Source organism: Rhodofomes roseus, assembly GCF_022264815.1.
Source record: "Rhodofomes roseus strain CIRM-BRFM 1785 chromosome Unknown C8Q71scaffold_1, whole genome shotgun sequence".
NCBI lineage: Eukaryota > Fungi > Basidiomycota > Agaricomycetes > Polyporales > Fomitopsidaceae > Rhodofomes > Rhodofomes roseus.
The window spans coordinates 983,968-998,916 of NW_025952957.1; the positions used below are offsets into that span (position 1 = coordinate 983,968).

The 14,949-nt window shown below is 56.6% G+C and overlaps 7 protein-coding genes across 7 annotated transcripts; 2 read left to right on the top strand and 5 right to left on the bottom strand.

The window, feature by feature from the left end:
• Positions 1-125: 125 nt before the first annotated feature.
• Positions 126-554, bottom strand: C8Q71DRAFT_852330 (uncharacterized protein; the record flags this gene model as incomplete). Its single annotated transcript, XM_047926821.1, has 3 exons — positions 126-153; positions 238-341; positions 447-554. The coding sequence occupies 3 exons, from the start codon at positions 552-554 to the stop codon at positions 126-128; spliced, it is 240 nt and encodes a 79-aa protein (XP_047784616.1).
• A 409-nt stretch (positions 555-963) lies between these two features.
• Positions 964-2,939, bottom strand: C8Q71DRAFT_697141 (MFS transporter; the record flags this gene model as incomplete). The annotated part of the gene is made up of 11 exons (XM_047919950.1): positions 964-1,030; positions 1,085-1,468; positions 1,522-1,680; positions 1,736-1,778; positions 1,832-1,982; positions 2,038-2,109; positions 2,171-2,246; positions 2,302-2,407; positions 2,469-2,588; positions 2,642-2,732; positions 2,793-2,939. The coding sequence occupies 11 exons, from the start codon at positions 2,937-2,939 to the stop codon at positions 964-966; spliced, it is 1,416 nt and encodes a 471-aa protein (XP_047784617.1).
• A 1,008-nt stretch (positions 2,940-3,947) lies between these two features.
• On the bottom strand, positions 3,948-5,517 carry C8Q71DRAFT_14274 (uncharacterized protein). Its single transcript, XM_047916561.1, has 4 exons — positions 5,154-5,517; positions 4,966-5,084; positions 4,736-4,905; positions 3,948-4,682 (listed from the first exon to the last, which is right to left on the bottom strand). Exons 1-4 carry the CDS (start codon positions 5,442-5,444, stop codon positions 4,132-4,134), a joined length of 1,131 nt encoding a protein of 376 aa, XP_047784618.1. The 5' UTR covers positions 5,445-5,517; the 3' UTR covers positions 3,948-4,131.
• Position 5,518: 1 nt separating this feature from the next.
• Positions 5,519-6,886, top strand: C8Q71DRAFT_14238 (uncharacterized protein). Its single transcript, XM_047916558.1, has 5 exons — positions 5,519-5,939; positions 5,995-6,119; positions 6,174-6,250; positions 6,309-6,570; positions 6,639-6,886. Exons 1-5 carry the CDS (start codon positions 5,690-5,692, stop codon positions 6,849-6,851), a joined length of 927 nt encoding a protein of 308 aa, XP_047784619.1. The 5' UTR covers positions 5,519-5,689; the 3' UTR covers positions 6,852-6,886.
• A 297-nt stretch (positions 6,887-7,183) lies between these two features.
• Positions 7,184-9,435, bottom strand: C8Q71DRAFT_14303 (uncharacterized protein). Its single transcript, XM_047916565.1, has 7 exons — positions 8,884-9,435; positions 8,802-8,828; positions 8,204-8,734; positions 7,970-8,136; positions 7,814-7,897; positions 7,383-7,757; positions 7,184-7,322 (listed from the first exon to the last, which is right to left on the bottom strand). Exons 1-6 carry the CDS (start codon positions 9,103-9,105, stop codon positions 7,517-7,519), a joined length of 1,272 nt encoding a protein of 423 aa, XP_047784620.1. The 5' UTR covers positions 9,106-9,435; the 3' UTR covers positions 7,184-7,322; positions 7,383-7,516.
• Positions 9,436-9,716: 281 nt separating this feature from the next.
• On the bottom strand, positions 9,717-11,183 carry C8Q71DRAFT_14268 (uncharacterized protein). Its single transcript, XM_047916560.1, has 6 exons — positions 11,002-11,183; positions 10,477-10,944; positions 10,180-10,416; positions 10,073-10,117; positions 9,787-10,021; positions 9,717-9,737 (listed from the first exon to the last, which is right to left on the bottom strand). The coding sequence occupies exons 1-5, from the start codon at positions 11,056-11,058 to the stop codon at positions 9,827-9,829; spliced, it is 1,002 nt and encodes a 333-aa protein (XP_047784621.1). The 5' UTR covers positions 11,059-11,183; the 3' UTR covers positions 9,717-9,737; positions 9,787-9,826.
• Positions 11,184-11,420: 237 nt separating this feature from the next.
• C8Q71DRAFT_864901 (alpha-mannosidase) lies at positions 11,421-14,920 on the top strand (the record flags this gene model as incomplete). Its single annotated transcript, XM_047928269.1, has 15 exons — positions 11,421-11,560; positions 11,612-11,664; positions 11,713-12,113; positions 12,165-12,210; positions 12,261-12,421; positions 12,475-12,559; positions 12,617-12,696; positions 12,749-12,772; positions 12,824-12,926; positions 12,980-13,072; positions 13,133-13,164; positions 13,215-13,373; positions 13,429-13,773; positions 13,831-13,999; positions 14,060-14,920. The coding sequence occupies 15 exons, from the start codon at positions 11,421-11,423 to the stop codon at positions 14,863-14,865; spliced, it is 2,697 nt and encodes an 898-aa protein (XP_047784622.1). The 3' UTR covers positions 14,866-14,920.
• Between the last annotated feature and the right edge of the window lie 29 nt (positions 14,921-14,949).

A 14,949-nucleotide genomic window follows, 5' to 3' on the forward strand; every position in this document is an offset into this window, starting at 1 on the left:
GCAGGAGGATTATTGCATTGCAGATGTAGATTCCTCTATCCAGACGTCTATCCGAGTCGTCTACTGCCTGCGGACTCGCACTCTCGTGACCAGCGCGTGCGACCCAGACCGAGAATACATCCACATCATGCACCACCTGCGCCGGACTTCTTCCTGTGCAGTTCGATGGGACGACGTCAGCGTGGCGATCGAGGGAGCTGGTAAGAGGAGCGGCTAAGAAGAGAAGGGAAAACGTACAGCTGGTACCACGCCGCGACGAAGGGGATCGCGAAGCCGGTGAGAAGGTAGGTCGCGACCTTCGCGCCGAAGGCGCCCTTCGACTTGAAGCTGAAGGGGACAGCCTGTATCCGTGATTGACATCCACAGCACACAACCCGCGCGTCACGCAAAAGCAAAGCCGACGGTCAGTCCCCGCGAACGAGAGAAGAAACAGGGTGGACACGCACGTCGGCCGGGGTGTAGGCGTGGCCGTGCGAGAAGCGTACGGGAGCCCTGGCGGATGAGCGGGCGAGGGACTGGCGGAGGGCGGGGCTGGCGCGAGTGAGCAGCGTCATGGTTAGTGGTCGAGGAGCGTGAGAATACTCTTCGACGGCGAGCAGTGCGACTCGGAGGACGGGCGCGGCAGTCGACCCCGGGCACTCCCGACGGTCTCCGGGACCGACATGCCATGAGCGGCGCATGCAACGGCGGCCTTCAATATGTGTCAATGAATTATGCCGGTGTACTTAGGACTATTCTACTACATTGCAAGCTACTGGACATGACGAAACGACAGGGACTACATAAAGTTATGGCAAAGTGAGGGGCATCATGATCGTGAATCTGTGTCGACAATGTACTATGGCCTCTGTAACAAATCAATGGCAATATGTAAACCCGGAAGTAGAGTGAATAGATGGATGCACGGGGGCACCTGGAACCCGAACGAAATGCGACGGAAGGCGGCCGACGGAGAAGCGGCGCTCACAAATCTACAACGGCGAACTTCGACTGTGCTCTCAGCCTCTCTCCCCATCTGTAGTATAGGAATCTACGCCACGCGTCAGCCTACTGAGCTTCAAGATACAGCCAGCGACAGACTTACGGTAGCGGCGCCATGAGGGTCATGAGCCCCGCCAACAGCGCAGTGGCCCCCACCGTCGTGAGCCTGTCATACATCTGCACGGCGAACAGCGGGAACGCGGCGGCGAACGAGCAGCGGAGCGCGGTGTTGCTCGCCATCGCGCTCGCGGCGATCGGGCGGTACGCGGTGACGAGGTAAGTGAACGTCGACGTGAAGATGAAGATGATCGCCGCGCCGAAGAGCGAGGATGCGATGATCGGCAGGATCCACGGCACCGCGCGGTACGTCGTGAACGCCATCCAGAAGAGCCCGACGGGCGCGAGCACCGCGCCGACCATGCCCATCACCAGCCGGGTCTCGGGCGGGAGCTTCCCGCCGTGACGCGCGGCGACAGTGTCGTGGTAGCTGGGGAGCAGTTGGTTGGTTACAAGAGCACTTGTGGTGTAGGGAGTACGCACCGATTCCAGAGACCCTGCGTTGACAGTGCAGCGATCATACCGACGCCCATACCAAGGAATGCCAGGCCAGTCTCCTGGAACGTGAATCCGTGCACGTCCCCGAATATGACCGGGAACGCCTCAAATGTGAGGTAGAGGATACCGAGTGTGAGAGCATTCCTGGACACATACTTTGTGAGACAGCGTTCTCTGCACGAGAAGTTGACAGACGTACCAGGTATTCAGCGACAACGCCATCTTATCAAACAGCAAGAGCTCTGCGGTTTGATCAATACCTCAACTCCGATGCATACTGTACTGATGGACTCACTGAAGGGGGTGTAGATACTCGCCATAATCGCGTGCGTCAGCGATCCTTCGCGGCGGTCGAGCGGCGCCCAGTACTTCTCATTGCCCGTCTTCTTCCGCAATCTCGCGGCCTTTCTCTTGAGCAGAACGGGGACGTACGTTTCCGGCACGAACTGTACACATAACATGAGCACATCTGAGGTGCATCATAGTGAGGATCGGACTTACTACCAAGAGTGAAACGAGGGTCACGAACTCATAGATGAGACATACACGGTACGCCCAGTGCCAGTCAGTATTCTGCGAGGGAACACGGACCGAATAAGCGCCAATGATGCTGGACGACTAACAAGGGGCTTACTTGGCAGATGATGCCAGAGATCAAGGGCCCCAGAACGGGACCAAAGAAGGGGGACAAGGTGTACACACCCATCGGCCTGTGTAGGTGAATATTGAGATGCGTCGTCGCGCCAATGAGACGAGTGGACTTACGTTGCGACCTGCTTATTGTCGAACAGGTCGCTCACGCTTCCGCCTGCGACACTGAGGAACGCGGAGCTCGAGAAGCCGGTGAGGAAGCGGAAGACGAGAAACGTCTCTGCAATGCCGCCGAACAAGTGAGCTAAGCGCTTGTTGCTTCTACTGAACGCAGGACGTACCGATGTCTGGCGGGAAGGCAATAGGCCATGTGAAGACCCAGAAGAGGAAATACGAAACACGGTAGACATTGTTGCGTCCATACACCTCAGACAGTGGAGCAAAGAGAAGCGGCCCCAGTGCTGATCGAGACAACTCAAGGAAAGTCAATCGGCGCTATATAGGTATGACTTACCCAAGCCCTGGACATACAGAGAGATACTGAGGATAGTGACTTCGCGAACTGTATGTAGATCGCGCTGCAGTCCGGTCTCTGTGAAGGAAGCCTACGTTTCGCGTTTGAATTTAACATAGAGTGGCTTGACACAAATGTGAAGGCGGCTTACAATTGAAGACGCGAACGTCGCGCACAGAGCGGCATTGCAGATGACGAGGGTGATCACCCACTTCCTCCCGGTGCCGATCCTCTTGGGGTCGTCCTCGGGACCCAGAGTGACCTCGTACTGGTTGGCTATTGAAGCAGGGGTGGACATGCCGTCTGTATTGGCGTCACGGTCAGGCTCAGGCGGGCGAGACAGCTGCCGCTCTGGGTCCTTCTCCCAGGTGTTCACACCCCCCTGGGCCTGGTGCTTTTCTTGGTCTGCAATGACGGTGTCAGATGAGTGCGAGGACATATCTCAGCGCGGTTCGCAGGGAAGGAAATCGGCGGGAGGGTATGTGCAAGAGGAGGCTAGTGGGGAACAGACATGACCTCGCGGTGTGAGCAGAGCAGCGAGGACTGGTCATGGCAATTTGGGTCAATTCATGGCCAGGCGCCACGAGAGGTCCTCCGACGGAGGACGGCCGCCGCCACCAGGCCGCCACTCCTCTCTGAGCACCACAGACGCCCGCCTCGATTACCCCATTTGGCAGTCGTAGCAGACCAATCTCGATCGCCATCTGCCGCCGGCCCGTCCGGCGTCCAACGTGTGCATCGTCGACGAGCCACCGGCTGCCACCGGAATGAACCATCCAGCACTGCGCCGCAGCCGTCGGACAGCACTTGTAAATTCCGTCGGGAAGTTTCACTTGACAAGACCACTATTCTGGTTCTGTCGCAAGGAACATGACAACGCTCTGGTAAGGGTGCAAATATTGGTAAGTTTATGACAGCCGTGGCGAGATTGCCATGTCGTTCGTTCGTCGAGGTGGTCGGTAAGTTACTGTATGTCTCATTATCAGCGCGAGCATGGATTGCCAACGGCGCTACAAGCAAGCAATGCTCGTCAGAATCATCGTCCTTTCGCAAACCTTGCGGCCCAAAGGGGATCTTGATACTGCCTCCGTAATACGATCGGGCACTGGCAGTTGAATCCATGCCAAACACTTGCAGCAGCTTTACAGCGAGAAAAGGTATGAAAACCCCGATACTTCACGGAGTCCGGACCCCCTTTCCGACGTCAAACAACAACGCGAGATCCGAATCACACACTGACCTTGCGTTATGCATTCATAGCAACTACTTGGACTAATTGACAGCCATCCTAATCAATAGCTCGGAGAAGCATACGAGGCATTAAGCCTACCGGACAGCTGACTGTATGGAGGCAACAATCACATCGGAGCGGTCACCGGCGAAGGACACAGTAGTGCGGCCCATGTGCATAAGCCCAAAGCGGTAAATTAGCGTAATGTATGTAGAGGACACAGAACGGTGTTTTGGGGTGGTTCGCGACGAATCCGGCATCACGCACGGCTCTTCGCATTCGCAGAGCGAGGAATGACCTGGTTCGGGCCGTTCTCCAGGACGAGATTGCGCAGACGCTCCTTGCGCTTCTCCTCCTTGCGCACCTTCCTCGTCTTCTTGCGGTGCAAGCTTGCCTCCGCGCCGCGGTTCTTCCACCTGCGCTTGAGTTCCGCCCTGCGCTCCTGCACCAGCTCGTGCCGCCACTTCCACGTCGCCTCCGCTTGTGCCTCGCGCCGCGTCCGCCCGTCGAGGTTCGCAAGCTCATCCTTAATGAACTTCTGCAGAAGCGATCGCCTATAGAGATGATATGACTGCCACCGCGCCTGCTTCTTCGCGCGCGAGTGCGGGTTCGCGAGCTCCTTGGCGAGGAAAACCTCGAACACCTGGGAGGCGTCGTACGAGGCGTCGTTGGGCTTACGTGCGGCAGCAATGTATTCATGCTCAGAGGGCGCCTTCGGTTGGGGGTCGGCCAAGCCAGTGAAGACGGGGAAAGCTGGGGGAGTGTAGGTGACTCGCATCACAACATCTTCTGATGTGTCATCCGGACCAGCTACAGCACCGGGTCAATATGAGAGCAGCGAGATGTGAACGACGGTAACGCACGATCCGGTCGTATGTGTCTGGATTTCTTTGGCCATGCGATGAGTTCCCTAACCCGCTCGCCGGGCATATAGTGTGGTAGCCGGGGCACAGTCGCAGAAGCATACCGGTCCCAAGTGTAGTAGTAACCCGCCCATCTGTGGTTGTCCGTGGCCATGCGCAAGGCAAACACACTTTGCACGACAGTCAATGACAAGGTCAGCGTAGCCTTCGTATGTTAACAGAAGACTTACGGCTTGGTCTGTGCCTGGGTTGAGTCGCCCTCTGCCGGGAACTCAAATTGACCCATGAACAGCTGGCAATTCGAGTATGGTACCGACTTTCCATTGGACTTTCGCGTCCCGGTTGTTTCCTGGTGTCGAGCAGTATGTCAACACCACAGCGTCCCCTCCTCTCGAACATGGAACCAGCAAACGATTACACTCACGGTGTCCATCTCCATCTTCAACATGATCCTATTCGACAGCCGGTTAATCATGTTGACCTGGTATATCTTCCCGCTCCTGTCATTGCGCAGGCGGACCTGGTCACCGGGGATGATGTTCCAGTACTTGATGCGGTCCTTGGGCTTCACGAACTTGATGACGGGGTCGAGCCGGGACACGCGCTTCTGCCACTGCGGCGGGATGCGCAGGAGGTGTCGGAAGTCCTTGGTGAGCGGCGAGCCCGTCCAGGCGCGGGCTACCTGCTGCTGCGTCCAGCCGGCAGTCATGGTGCGGAGCAGACGAGGACACGGACACGGCGGCGCGGACTGGGTGTGTGCGGGAGGCACCGACAGCAGACGCCCAGGCAAATCGAGTGTGCCCGATCCGATCTCAGCGCGACCTGCCAGGCTTCCAAAGTTGCAGAGCCATCCATTTGTACCTCCTCTGCAGCTGTCTACACAGGCCGTTGCAATATCTCGCCATACTGTCAGGGAAGCCGCCCTCGAAAACCTGAAGCCAATAGAAAGATAACATGGCCGATACGGACAAAGACGAGCTACTCCGGATCCTCGGAACTCATGGGCAGCAATTCCTAGGCTCCTTCAACTCGCCTGTGGTGATGGGCAAGCGGAAAGACACGTCGGGGGTAGACAGAAAACGCACGAAGAAACAAAGAGTACGAGAGCCCGACCCAGAAGAGGAGTGGTCGGGTATTAGCTCATCGAGTGCAAGTGAGGAAGATGAGGATGTAGAGGAAAGCGGACAGTCAGGCTCGGAGGATGGTACGTCCGATGAGTAGTAGTACTCCAAACGCGAATCTCACGTCACATATCGCAGAAAGCGCATCCCCAGCACATAATGGGTCTGCAGTCCAAGCGAATGTAGTTGTGTTTTCAGAGACCCAGGCAATAGCCGGTCCGTCGACCTCAAAGCCTAGCAAGGCCCAAATGAAAGCCTTCATGGTGGGTAAGCCCCATTGCCTTACCTGGGTTTCGCTCCTCTGAACGGTTCGATAGTCATCTAAAGTTGCGAAACTTACGCAAGAGGTCCAAGAAAAGTCCGATGACGAGCCAGACGACGAAGGCGATGAATTGTATGTCCAGTGAACTGCATAGTGTGAGCATCTCCTAATGCGCACCGCGCATCCCTAGGTCGAACACCCAGAATGACGCTCTCCTACATCGTCTCGTGCACACGCGGATCCTCTCAGGATCTCTCAATCCAGAGCTCAATCTAACGTCTGCACAGCGGAAGAAAGCGCTCGCCGGGCGCGTCCTCGAAGCTGCTGGCAAAGCGAAGCTGGGCAAGGGCGAGCGAGACGTCCGACTCACAGAGCGGAACAAGGCGGCGAAGCGCGTCCGGGAGGGCATGGCCGCGAAACAGCAGGAACGGAGCGAGAAGCAGCTTGAGGAGGTCAGTTCTACCGGCGACGATCCCGTGCATTTTCCCGGCGGCTTCTCACTTTCATATCTCTGTGGCAGGCGAAGCATCTCGGAAATTATCACCCCGTATTGAAGAAACTCTATGAAGCATCTGCGCAGGGACCAAACAGGAAGAGGGAGAAGGGTCTCAGGATGGGCGTGGGTTCGTTCAAGGGTGGTGTGCTCAAGCTGAGTAAAGATGAGATCAATTCAGTGGTTGGCGGTGGCAGTCGGGGTGGACGCGGACCTGGGAAGAGGGGTGGAAAGCGGTAATCGAAATCATGAGCAGCCTGCACGCGAAATTATACACTGATATACAATCCTATTCATGACTTCGCAACACTCAGACACATGCAGGAAAGAGAGACTCATAGCGAAAAGAACGACGATAATTACTGCGAACGAACAAAGTCCAGCTTATCTTGGTACGCTTGCGTAGCACTGCTCCGGAAAAATACGAATCATGTTCAGTACCGCGAGTCATAGTAGACGTCGCGGTGACGACGGGAAGAGGAGCTGCCAGAACCGGACCTATAGCAAACACCAGTCAGTATGTAGTTGATGGCGACCTGCTACCCGACGCCTGCTCACCTCGACCGACTGCGTCCGGTGTGGGGGTCAAGGTATGGGTCTACCTCGACGTAGGAAGACCCGTAGCCATCCATTCGTGGAGGCGACTCGTGGTATCTCTCGTCACCGCGGCGGCTGCCGCTGTAGTTCGAGTGGGATCTGTGCGAGCGACGACTTCACAAACAGCCGAGGTTAGCACACACTATCGGGAGCCGAGGAAGTGGGGAGACTCACCCGGTCAGCGATCCTTCGGGATCAGCAAAGACGACGTTGCGAGACGAGCCCATGTCACGGTAGTCGTAGGAACCGTTTCGGCTGGCACGAATTGTTGGAGTTAGTGGAAAGCGTTTGTCACGAAGGTATTTAACTTACTGGTGGGCTGGTCTGCCATCAGCGTAATCATCATAGGCGGGCGATGGGTACGAGATATACGAGGGCGCGTATTCCCCAGCATATCCTCTGTCATATCCTCCATCGTACATCCTGTCGTAATGCTCGCGACGCGAGGAGCGGCTTCGGTGGTAGCTACGTGTGTCGCCCCCAAGATACTGGACGTTAACTCTGCCGAAGTACGGCCCTGGGGAGATGCGACCGTCTTGGTAGCCAACACTGAGATGAAAACTGTGAGCAATGCGTGGCATGCTGGTGTCCTGCAGATCACTGACCGGCAAATCTCTCGGCCATATTCGTCCTCGACGATGACAGGGTGTGGAGGCTGAGGTCTATAGTAACCACTGAAATCCCCGACACTATCGAAGACGCAGATCAGCGACCTTCGAACACCTACGAGTCTACTACTACACAGAGCATGCATGACTTACCGAGTGATCTCGCTGCCGTAGTCGTCTTCGAATATGACCGGTTGACCTCCCGGAATGATGTAGTATGTATCCTTCTCGCCGTAAGCGCCCCGCTGTACGACCACGACGACGGGCGGATACTCTTGCGCTCCAGGATGATGCTCCCAGTAAGTCGGGCCTCCAGTAACCTGCACATCCACGAAGGCGGTCGATCGTTAATCATCGTGAAATGAAATGAAGAACCGGCGCACTCACCACCTCCATTCTTCGACCCTTGCCCTTGCCCTTGCCCTGTGGAGGCGGTCTGCTGTGATCGAGATGGGTGCGGGGATGCCTGTGCTTCGAACCTGACGGCCTCATAACATCGACATCGGGCCGAATGCCTTCCATGCTCCCGTTCGAGTCGTCGATGATCACGGGCTCGTGTCGAGCCTCATGCACCGTCCCCATCTGCACCGGTCCGGCTGCGCGCAGCGGCCGCGGGGGCATCCTCGGCGAACCACGTACGGGCGTGGTGGGGTCCACCGTCACCGTCGGCGTCGTCGCGCTATAATAGGTACCGTGATCTGCGAATGCTTCTTGCAGCCGCCCCAGGCCGTTCATATCGGTAAAGGAGCTTTCCCGCTGCACTATCGGCACCGGGCTGTGTGGCCGCGACGGGATGTTCACGTACGACTCAGTGTCGTCCGAGTTGGGGTAATGGGGGACCTGGACGGGGTAGGAGTACATGCCGTTCTCGGGAGGAGAGCGTGTTTGGTGGGACCGCGAGACGGTGCGTTGGAAGCCCTATATAAGACGGCAAGGAGCTTGTAGGTGAGGCGAGCTCCATCAACAAGCAGTAGTGTTTACGTACTGGCACCTCTCCTTCACCGTAGTATGCCTGTGCTCCAACAGGTCAGTAAGCACGCGCAGGTGATAGTGACATGACTACGCACTCTTCCTCCCGTTCTCGTACTCGAGGCCTTGGTGTTCGAGCTTGACCCGGAGCCTTTGGAGAGCATCTTGCGCCAGGCAGGCCTCTCGCGTTGCTCGGGTACATACTCATAACCGTCATAACCATACCCGTGCTCCGGGTGGCCGTAATAAGGATCATAGGCGTCGTAGCCAGCGACGTGCTCCTTCGAGGAGCGTCCGAGGTGGGGAAACAGACGAGGCATATCAGTAGACTGGACAAATCAAGCAAGGGAACAGAAGCGTCAACGAAGATTGGAAGTGAGGGTAAAATCACTTCGTGGAGGGAACACCCATCAGCAGTCGACAGCGAACGAGTGAGGCTGGACAGGGACTGCCAGTACGCGGACGGTGAGTGCTATAGGTTAGCCGCGGTGCGGTGCTAGCCCTTGAGCAATGGTGCGTGGACTGAACGTTTCATATAGCCGAGGGGTGCGGTAGACATGCGGTAGCCGTGCTCCCGCAGCGGCACTGTCCATGACGGAGGTGCACAATCTCGACGGCCTGCTTTGTGCACCAGGCAGCGGACATAGGTAACGTCTGATACCGGGCATGTTGGCCACGAGCGAATTGTATGGCCAGAGAACCCAGGTCCTCTATCTCGAGGGAACGGATCAAGTTGATAGAAGGATGATCTCGGTTGATACCAGCGTGGACACACGAGACGGAATACACATGTTGAAGGCTCTGGAGAGGTCGATGGCCGCAATGCACCAATTGGATTGTAACTCTTTCGCCTTCTTTGCCTTTCATTAAGGACCATTGATCGGTCAAACTAGTGTACCTTGAACTTCTCGGAGTACAGGGCTAGTGTAGAGCCGACCTACAATACGTTGCACTGCACTTGTCAGATCGCACATTGACAATCACGGCTGCGGTTCACTTACATCTCTTTGATACATTGTCATGACATACCCCAATACAATCCTACTGCAGCTTCCCGACCTGTGCAAGTGCCTGCGCGACTTTGACCATGGCGTCTGCTGTTTGAGCAATGAGGGTTGGTTCGAGGACAGCGCCTCCGGAAAGTAGATTCATGCGTTCAGACAAAGCACGCAACGCAAATCCGAGTGACTGAACAGACTCCTGCACAGCCGATTGACCTGAAGAGCTTGTGGTAGGCTACACGAGGCTGTGAGACGGAGGTAGACACGTGGATCTCATTGCCCTTACCAGAACGGAAGGTGGTGGCTGAATTGCCGGATTGGACGAGAACAGCTGCTGTATGTCAGAATGAGTTCAATGCTCAATCCTCCTGGCAGACAGGTCGTTCTACGTACCGGAAGAATGGACTGCCGCTGTACCGCCTTCCCTTTATCTAGCTGAATAGTTGAAGTGGACGGCTGTGTCTCCAACTGGGGAGCAAAGACCGGTCCTGGCGCCGGAACTAGTGCAGGAGGCAGAAGTGCAGAACGTTCCGCACGGTCGCTCGACGGCGGAGACGGTAGCAGAGGTACCAAGCGCGAATGAGAGGTCCCCTCAGCGTCTACATAGATTGTTCTGCAGACGACACACTCCTATGGCAAGCATTGGACATCAGGGGGAACTCAGGCACTCTCTAGGAACTCGGGACTCACTTTGCGGGGGTCCTTCTCCCCACCGGCCTTAGGCGGTCGCACTAACGGTATGCCATAGCAGTCAGGGTTGGGGCACTCGTCTGCCAGCATCGCCCAGCCTTTCAGCATACGCCGCCCAATTTCTGCAGATGCAGTGTCCGATTGCTGTCTCCTCCGCATGATCTCTGCCATATCCACTGGAGCAAACATCGGGGAGCTGGGGGCTTGGGAGACTTCCGTCGGCGGCGTGGAAGTGCGCGATGGAATCATGCTTGAGGCACTGCTAACGGAGGACTTCTCGTCGATTTGCGTGGAGTAAGTACGAGTCGGGGGCGTGCGCCCTGAGATATCGGCACCAGAACGACTCGACGATGCAGCGGTTGTAGGAGATGCCGCATCACAGTTTGCGCAGAAGTGTACAGTGGGACCAGAGGGCGAGCGCATGAGTGGAACCTTCGAGCATTTCGAACATATCCTGTCTGTCAATATCTGTCTCGTTGAAGGTCATTCGACGATCCCTACGAAGGGTGTACGGTGTGTACTTACCCAGCCCTTGAGCATGTACTCTCCGAGCTTGCCAGATACGTCGATAATCGTGCTCATAGTTTATTCTTGATCACAGGCCTCAGCAGCGCAATAGAGGCAGGGGAGGAGGATGATGAGAACCCGCTCGCTGACAGAAAGAGACTGGGTGGACACAACTTGAAGGTGGACAATGTCGAGATCGCACAAGCGCGCGGGAGATCCACGTCACCGATCGCCAGTGCAGCCACCAGGCAGTCCCGGCCACTACCACCACCACCACCACCACCACCTCTTCCTCCTTCTGCCGCGTCCGAGTTTTGAGACTGAAACTCACTCAGCGCGGTCTCCTCGCCACCGCGCTCACGACAGCCACGTCGCGGAACCTCCTGCTCGTTTCACTCAACGGCTCTTCATCAGCCTCAGTCGCATCGCATGACCGCATGAAGTGGCCAACGTCCTGGCCGAATTTCGTCCTCTCCTTGCTTTTCATAGGCCTCAACTTTCATGCGTGGACACATAGCGAGTCTTCGGGCTTTGTGGAGGGCGCGGGATGGACGAAGGAGAGGAAGTTAGACGCAAGGTACGGATCTGGCTCCGGAATGCAGAGCAATACAACCTAACAGGTTACAAGGGAGCAGATCCGCTCATTGTGGTACCACGGATTTGATAACTACATGAAGCATGGTGCGCCTTCAAATTCATCTGCGCGTTCATTGAACTCAAGCTTTCTAGCCTTTCCTATGGACGAGCTCAGACCGCTCTCCTGTAAAGGGCGAGGTCCAGACTACAGTCACGTTGTGGATATCGCAACGAACGACGTGGACGGCAACTTCTCCGTTACCCTTGTCGACGTGCTGGACACTTTTGTGGTCCTCAATGACACCGCAGGCTTCGAGCGCGCCGTGCGGAATACGATCGACTTCGTGCAGTTCGACGTCGATACCAAGCCCCAGGTGTTCGAGACGACCATTCGCGTGCTTGGAGGACTCCTCTCTGGCCATCTGTTCGCCAACCAGACCGGGCAGCCTTTCCATCTACCTTGGTACCGTGGCGAGCTCTTGGATCTGGCGCAAGACTTGGGCAACAGGCTACTTCCTGCGTTCATGACACCCACGGGACTGCCCATCGCAAGAGTGCGTATGCGTTCTGTAGTGATCGCCATGGTCTTTCTAACGTTCATCTAGATCAACCTGCGGCATGGGTTGCTCAGATCCGAGACCGTCGACACCTGTACGTCCCAGAATCCTTGTCCCGAGGCTCTTCTGTGATGATCATACCAGGTACTGCCGGCGCAGGATCACTCATTCTAGAGTTCGGCTTACTCAGCCGACTCACTGGAGATGCGCGGTTTGAGAAAGCCGCCTACAAGGCGTTCTTTGCGTTGTGGAACCGAAAGTCAGACATTGGGCTCGTCGGTAACACTATCAACACCTGGACAGGAGTGGGTCTCTCGGCTAGTCTGTCTCACAATACCGTCTAATCTCACAGTCACAGTCGTGGTTACGACCCGAAATTTCCGGCGTAGGAGCAGGAATTGATTCCTTCTTTGAATATGCCTTGAAATGGTATATTATGAGTGGTATGCGTTAGTGACTCTACTCTGAAAAGCTGTTCACGACGCGAACACCATGCATAGGCGAGGTTGAGTTCTTGGACGTCTGGCAAGAAGCGTATGCAGCTATCATGCGCTACTCTCGGGCACCAGATGGGTTCTGGGTAGGTAGACTTTGATGCTCTTCTCTGCGTCGATACTCATGGTCGGACAAAGTACCGCAGCGTCAATATACACACAGTAAGACACGCTGTCCTACATACCCGTGACCACGCTCACAGCATCAACAAGGGAGATCTAGCATACAACACATTTGACTCCTTATCTGCTTTCTGGCCGGGCCTGCAAGTGCTTGCAGGCGACGTCGAGAATGCTATCAAATCGCATCTAACTTGTGAGTGCTCGCGCAGTTGTGCCGAAGGCGTTGATTCGCTGATTGCTGAGCAGATTGGAATCTATGGAGAATGCATTCAGGACTGCCGGAAGTATGGGATATGAGCTTCCGACAAGCCACCTCATTACAATACCCTCTGAGGCCAGGTGAGCTCGAGCGTCCTATAAGGTTATACCGACATACTCTTACGCTTCCGGATACCGTAGAATTTGTAGAATCGACTTGGTATCTATATCGCGTACGTACCTGAACGCGAAGACGTGTACTGCTTGGCTGATGCGTCATTAGGCGACCCGCGACCCATTCTATCTAGACGTCGGGGGACGCATCTTGTATGACCTGATCACTCGCAGCAAAGTCAGCTGCGGCCTCGCCAGTATCAAAGATCTACGCAGTAAAGCCCACGAGGACCGCATGGAGTCGTTCGTCCTGTCCGAGACTCTCAAGGTATCGTCTTTCCACTTCCAATCAGCACCGTCCCACGCAACTCACCATCGCACAGTACCTCTACCTGCTTTTCGACGAAGAAAACCCCATCCACAGCGACGACTCGAACTATGTCTTCACGACCGAGGGACACATCCTCTGGCTCTCGCCCGACCAGCTGCGTCCGATGTCCGCTGTGCGCCGGCAGCTCCGCGGCGCGGAGCACCATCACTGCCCCGTGTACGCGCCGCCGCTCGTCGCGTTCGACGACGACGTCTTGGAGCGGGGGCTCACTGCGGGCATGCGCGGGCGTGCGGACATGGAGTACATCCGCGAGCTGGTCGGCGGGCGGGCGGGCGAGCACGATATGAGGTGGTGGTCTGAGGGCGGGTGGTGTGAGATCCCGAAGCCGCATTTGTTCGTGAGTGTCTTTGGATGTGTATGGTATTGGGCGCTGCTGAGAGACGAGAACGGGCAGTCGTTTGACTTCATATTGTCTCCTGGAGGACAGCTCGTGCCGGAGGACCCTCATCCGACTGTCGAGAAGGTCACTTTTGTCCCGGATGGATATGTGCTGTACAACGTTACGGGCATCCGTGCACACATCGTGAGCAGGCTCGATGGCAGGGGCTACGACATCACAAGGCGTGAGTTTACGTCTCAACGAGGTCTTGAATTACTGACATCAGCGATGTGTCCGTGTGCAGTGGGCCCCTTCGCAGTTAAGACGGGCCAGGTAGTCTATGTGAATGACCCGGAGCTCGTTCTAGCGCCCCTGGACGTGCACGGCGCCTTGGGCCGCGTCAACACGCGTCGAATACCAGAGGTGGCACTGCGGTTTTATCTCCGGCACATCGACCCGCTGTTCCACCTCCAAACCGGCCTCGACGAGGAAGTCCCTATGGAGTTGTTCGCTACTGCCTCTACAGCACTGTTCGGCGCCGACCCAAATGCTCCATCAGTCGAGGGCGAGCCACCAATACACTTCGGGGACGGCGAAGGCGTCCGTCTCGTAGTCGAGCCTTCCAACTCCCTCGGGTGCCAACCCTACACACGGACGTTCACGCACGAGGCGGTCCTCGTGCACCGCGGCGAGTGCACCTTCCTCGAGAAACTCGTGCTCGCGCGGGAGGCTGGTGCCTCGGGCGTCGTCGTCATCAGCGACGAAGACCTGAACATCAACCCATCCGCGGACGCTGCCGACCTGGACGGCGTCGAGGGGCTCATTAGCGACGCCGTCGCCGTCGTGCTGAAGCGCTCGGTAGGCGAGGCTGTATCGGCGATGTTGGCTGTGGCTGAGGAGCGCGGGATCGGGGAGGTACTGATCGCAGTCGAGTCGGAGATGCAGGGCTTCCAGCCCCTGGCGGACCAGCAGCCTGAAGAGCCGAGCAGGACGGCGGAGGCTGAGGCGGATGCAAGAGGGGACTCGGAGGCGCACACAGCTAGCGATACTACTATCCGCATGCTGTACATCAACGGCCATCCGTTAGTTAATACGAGATTGGTTGTTTGAGTACACTGCTTGAATCCAGCCAATTGGTTTTCTCGCAAGTACGCTGCTCGCGACGAACCTCTTAAGTTCTATCGTCGACTCCGT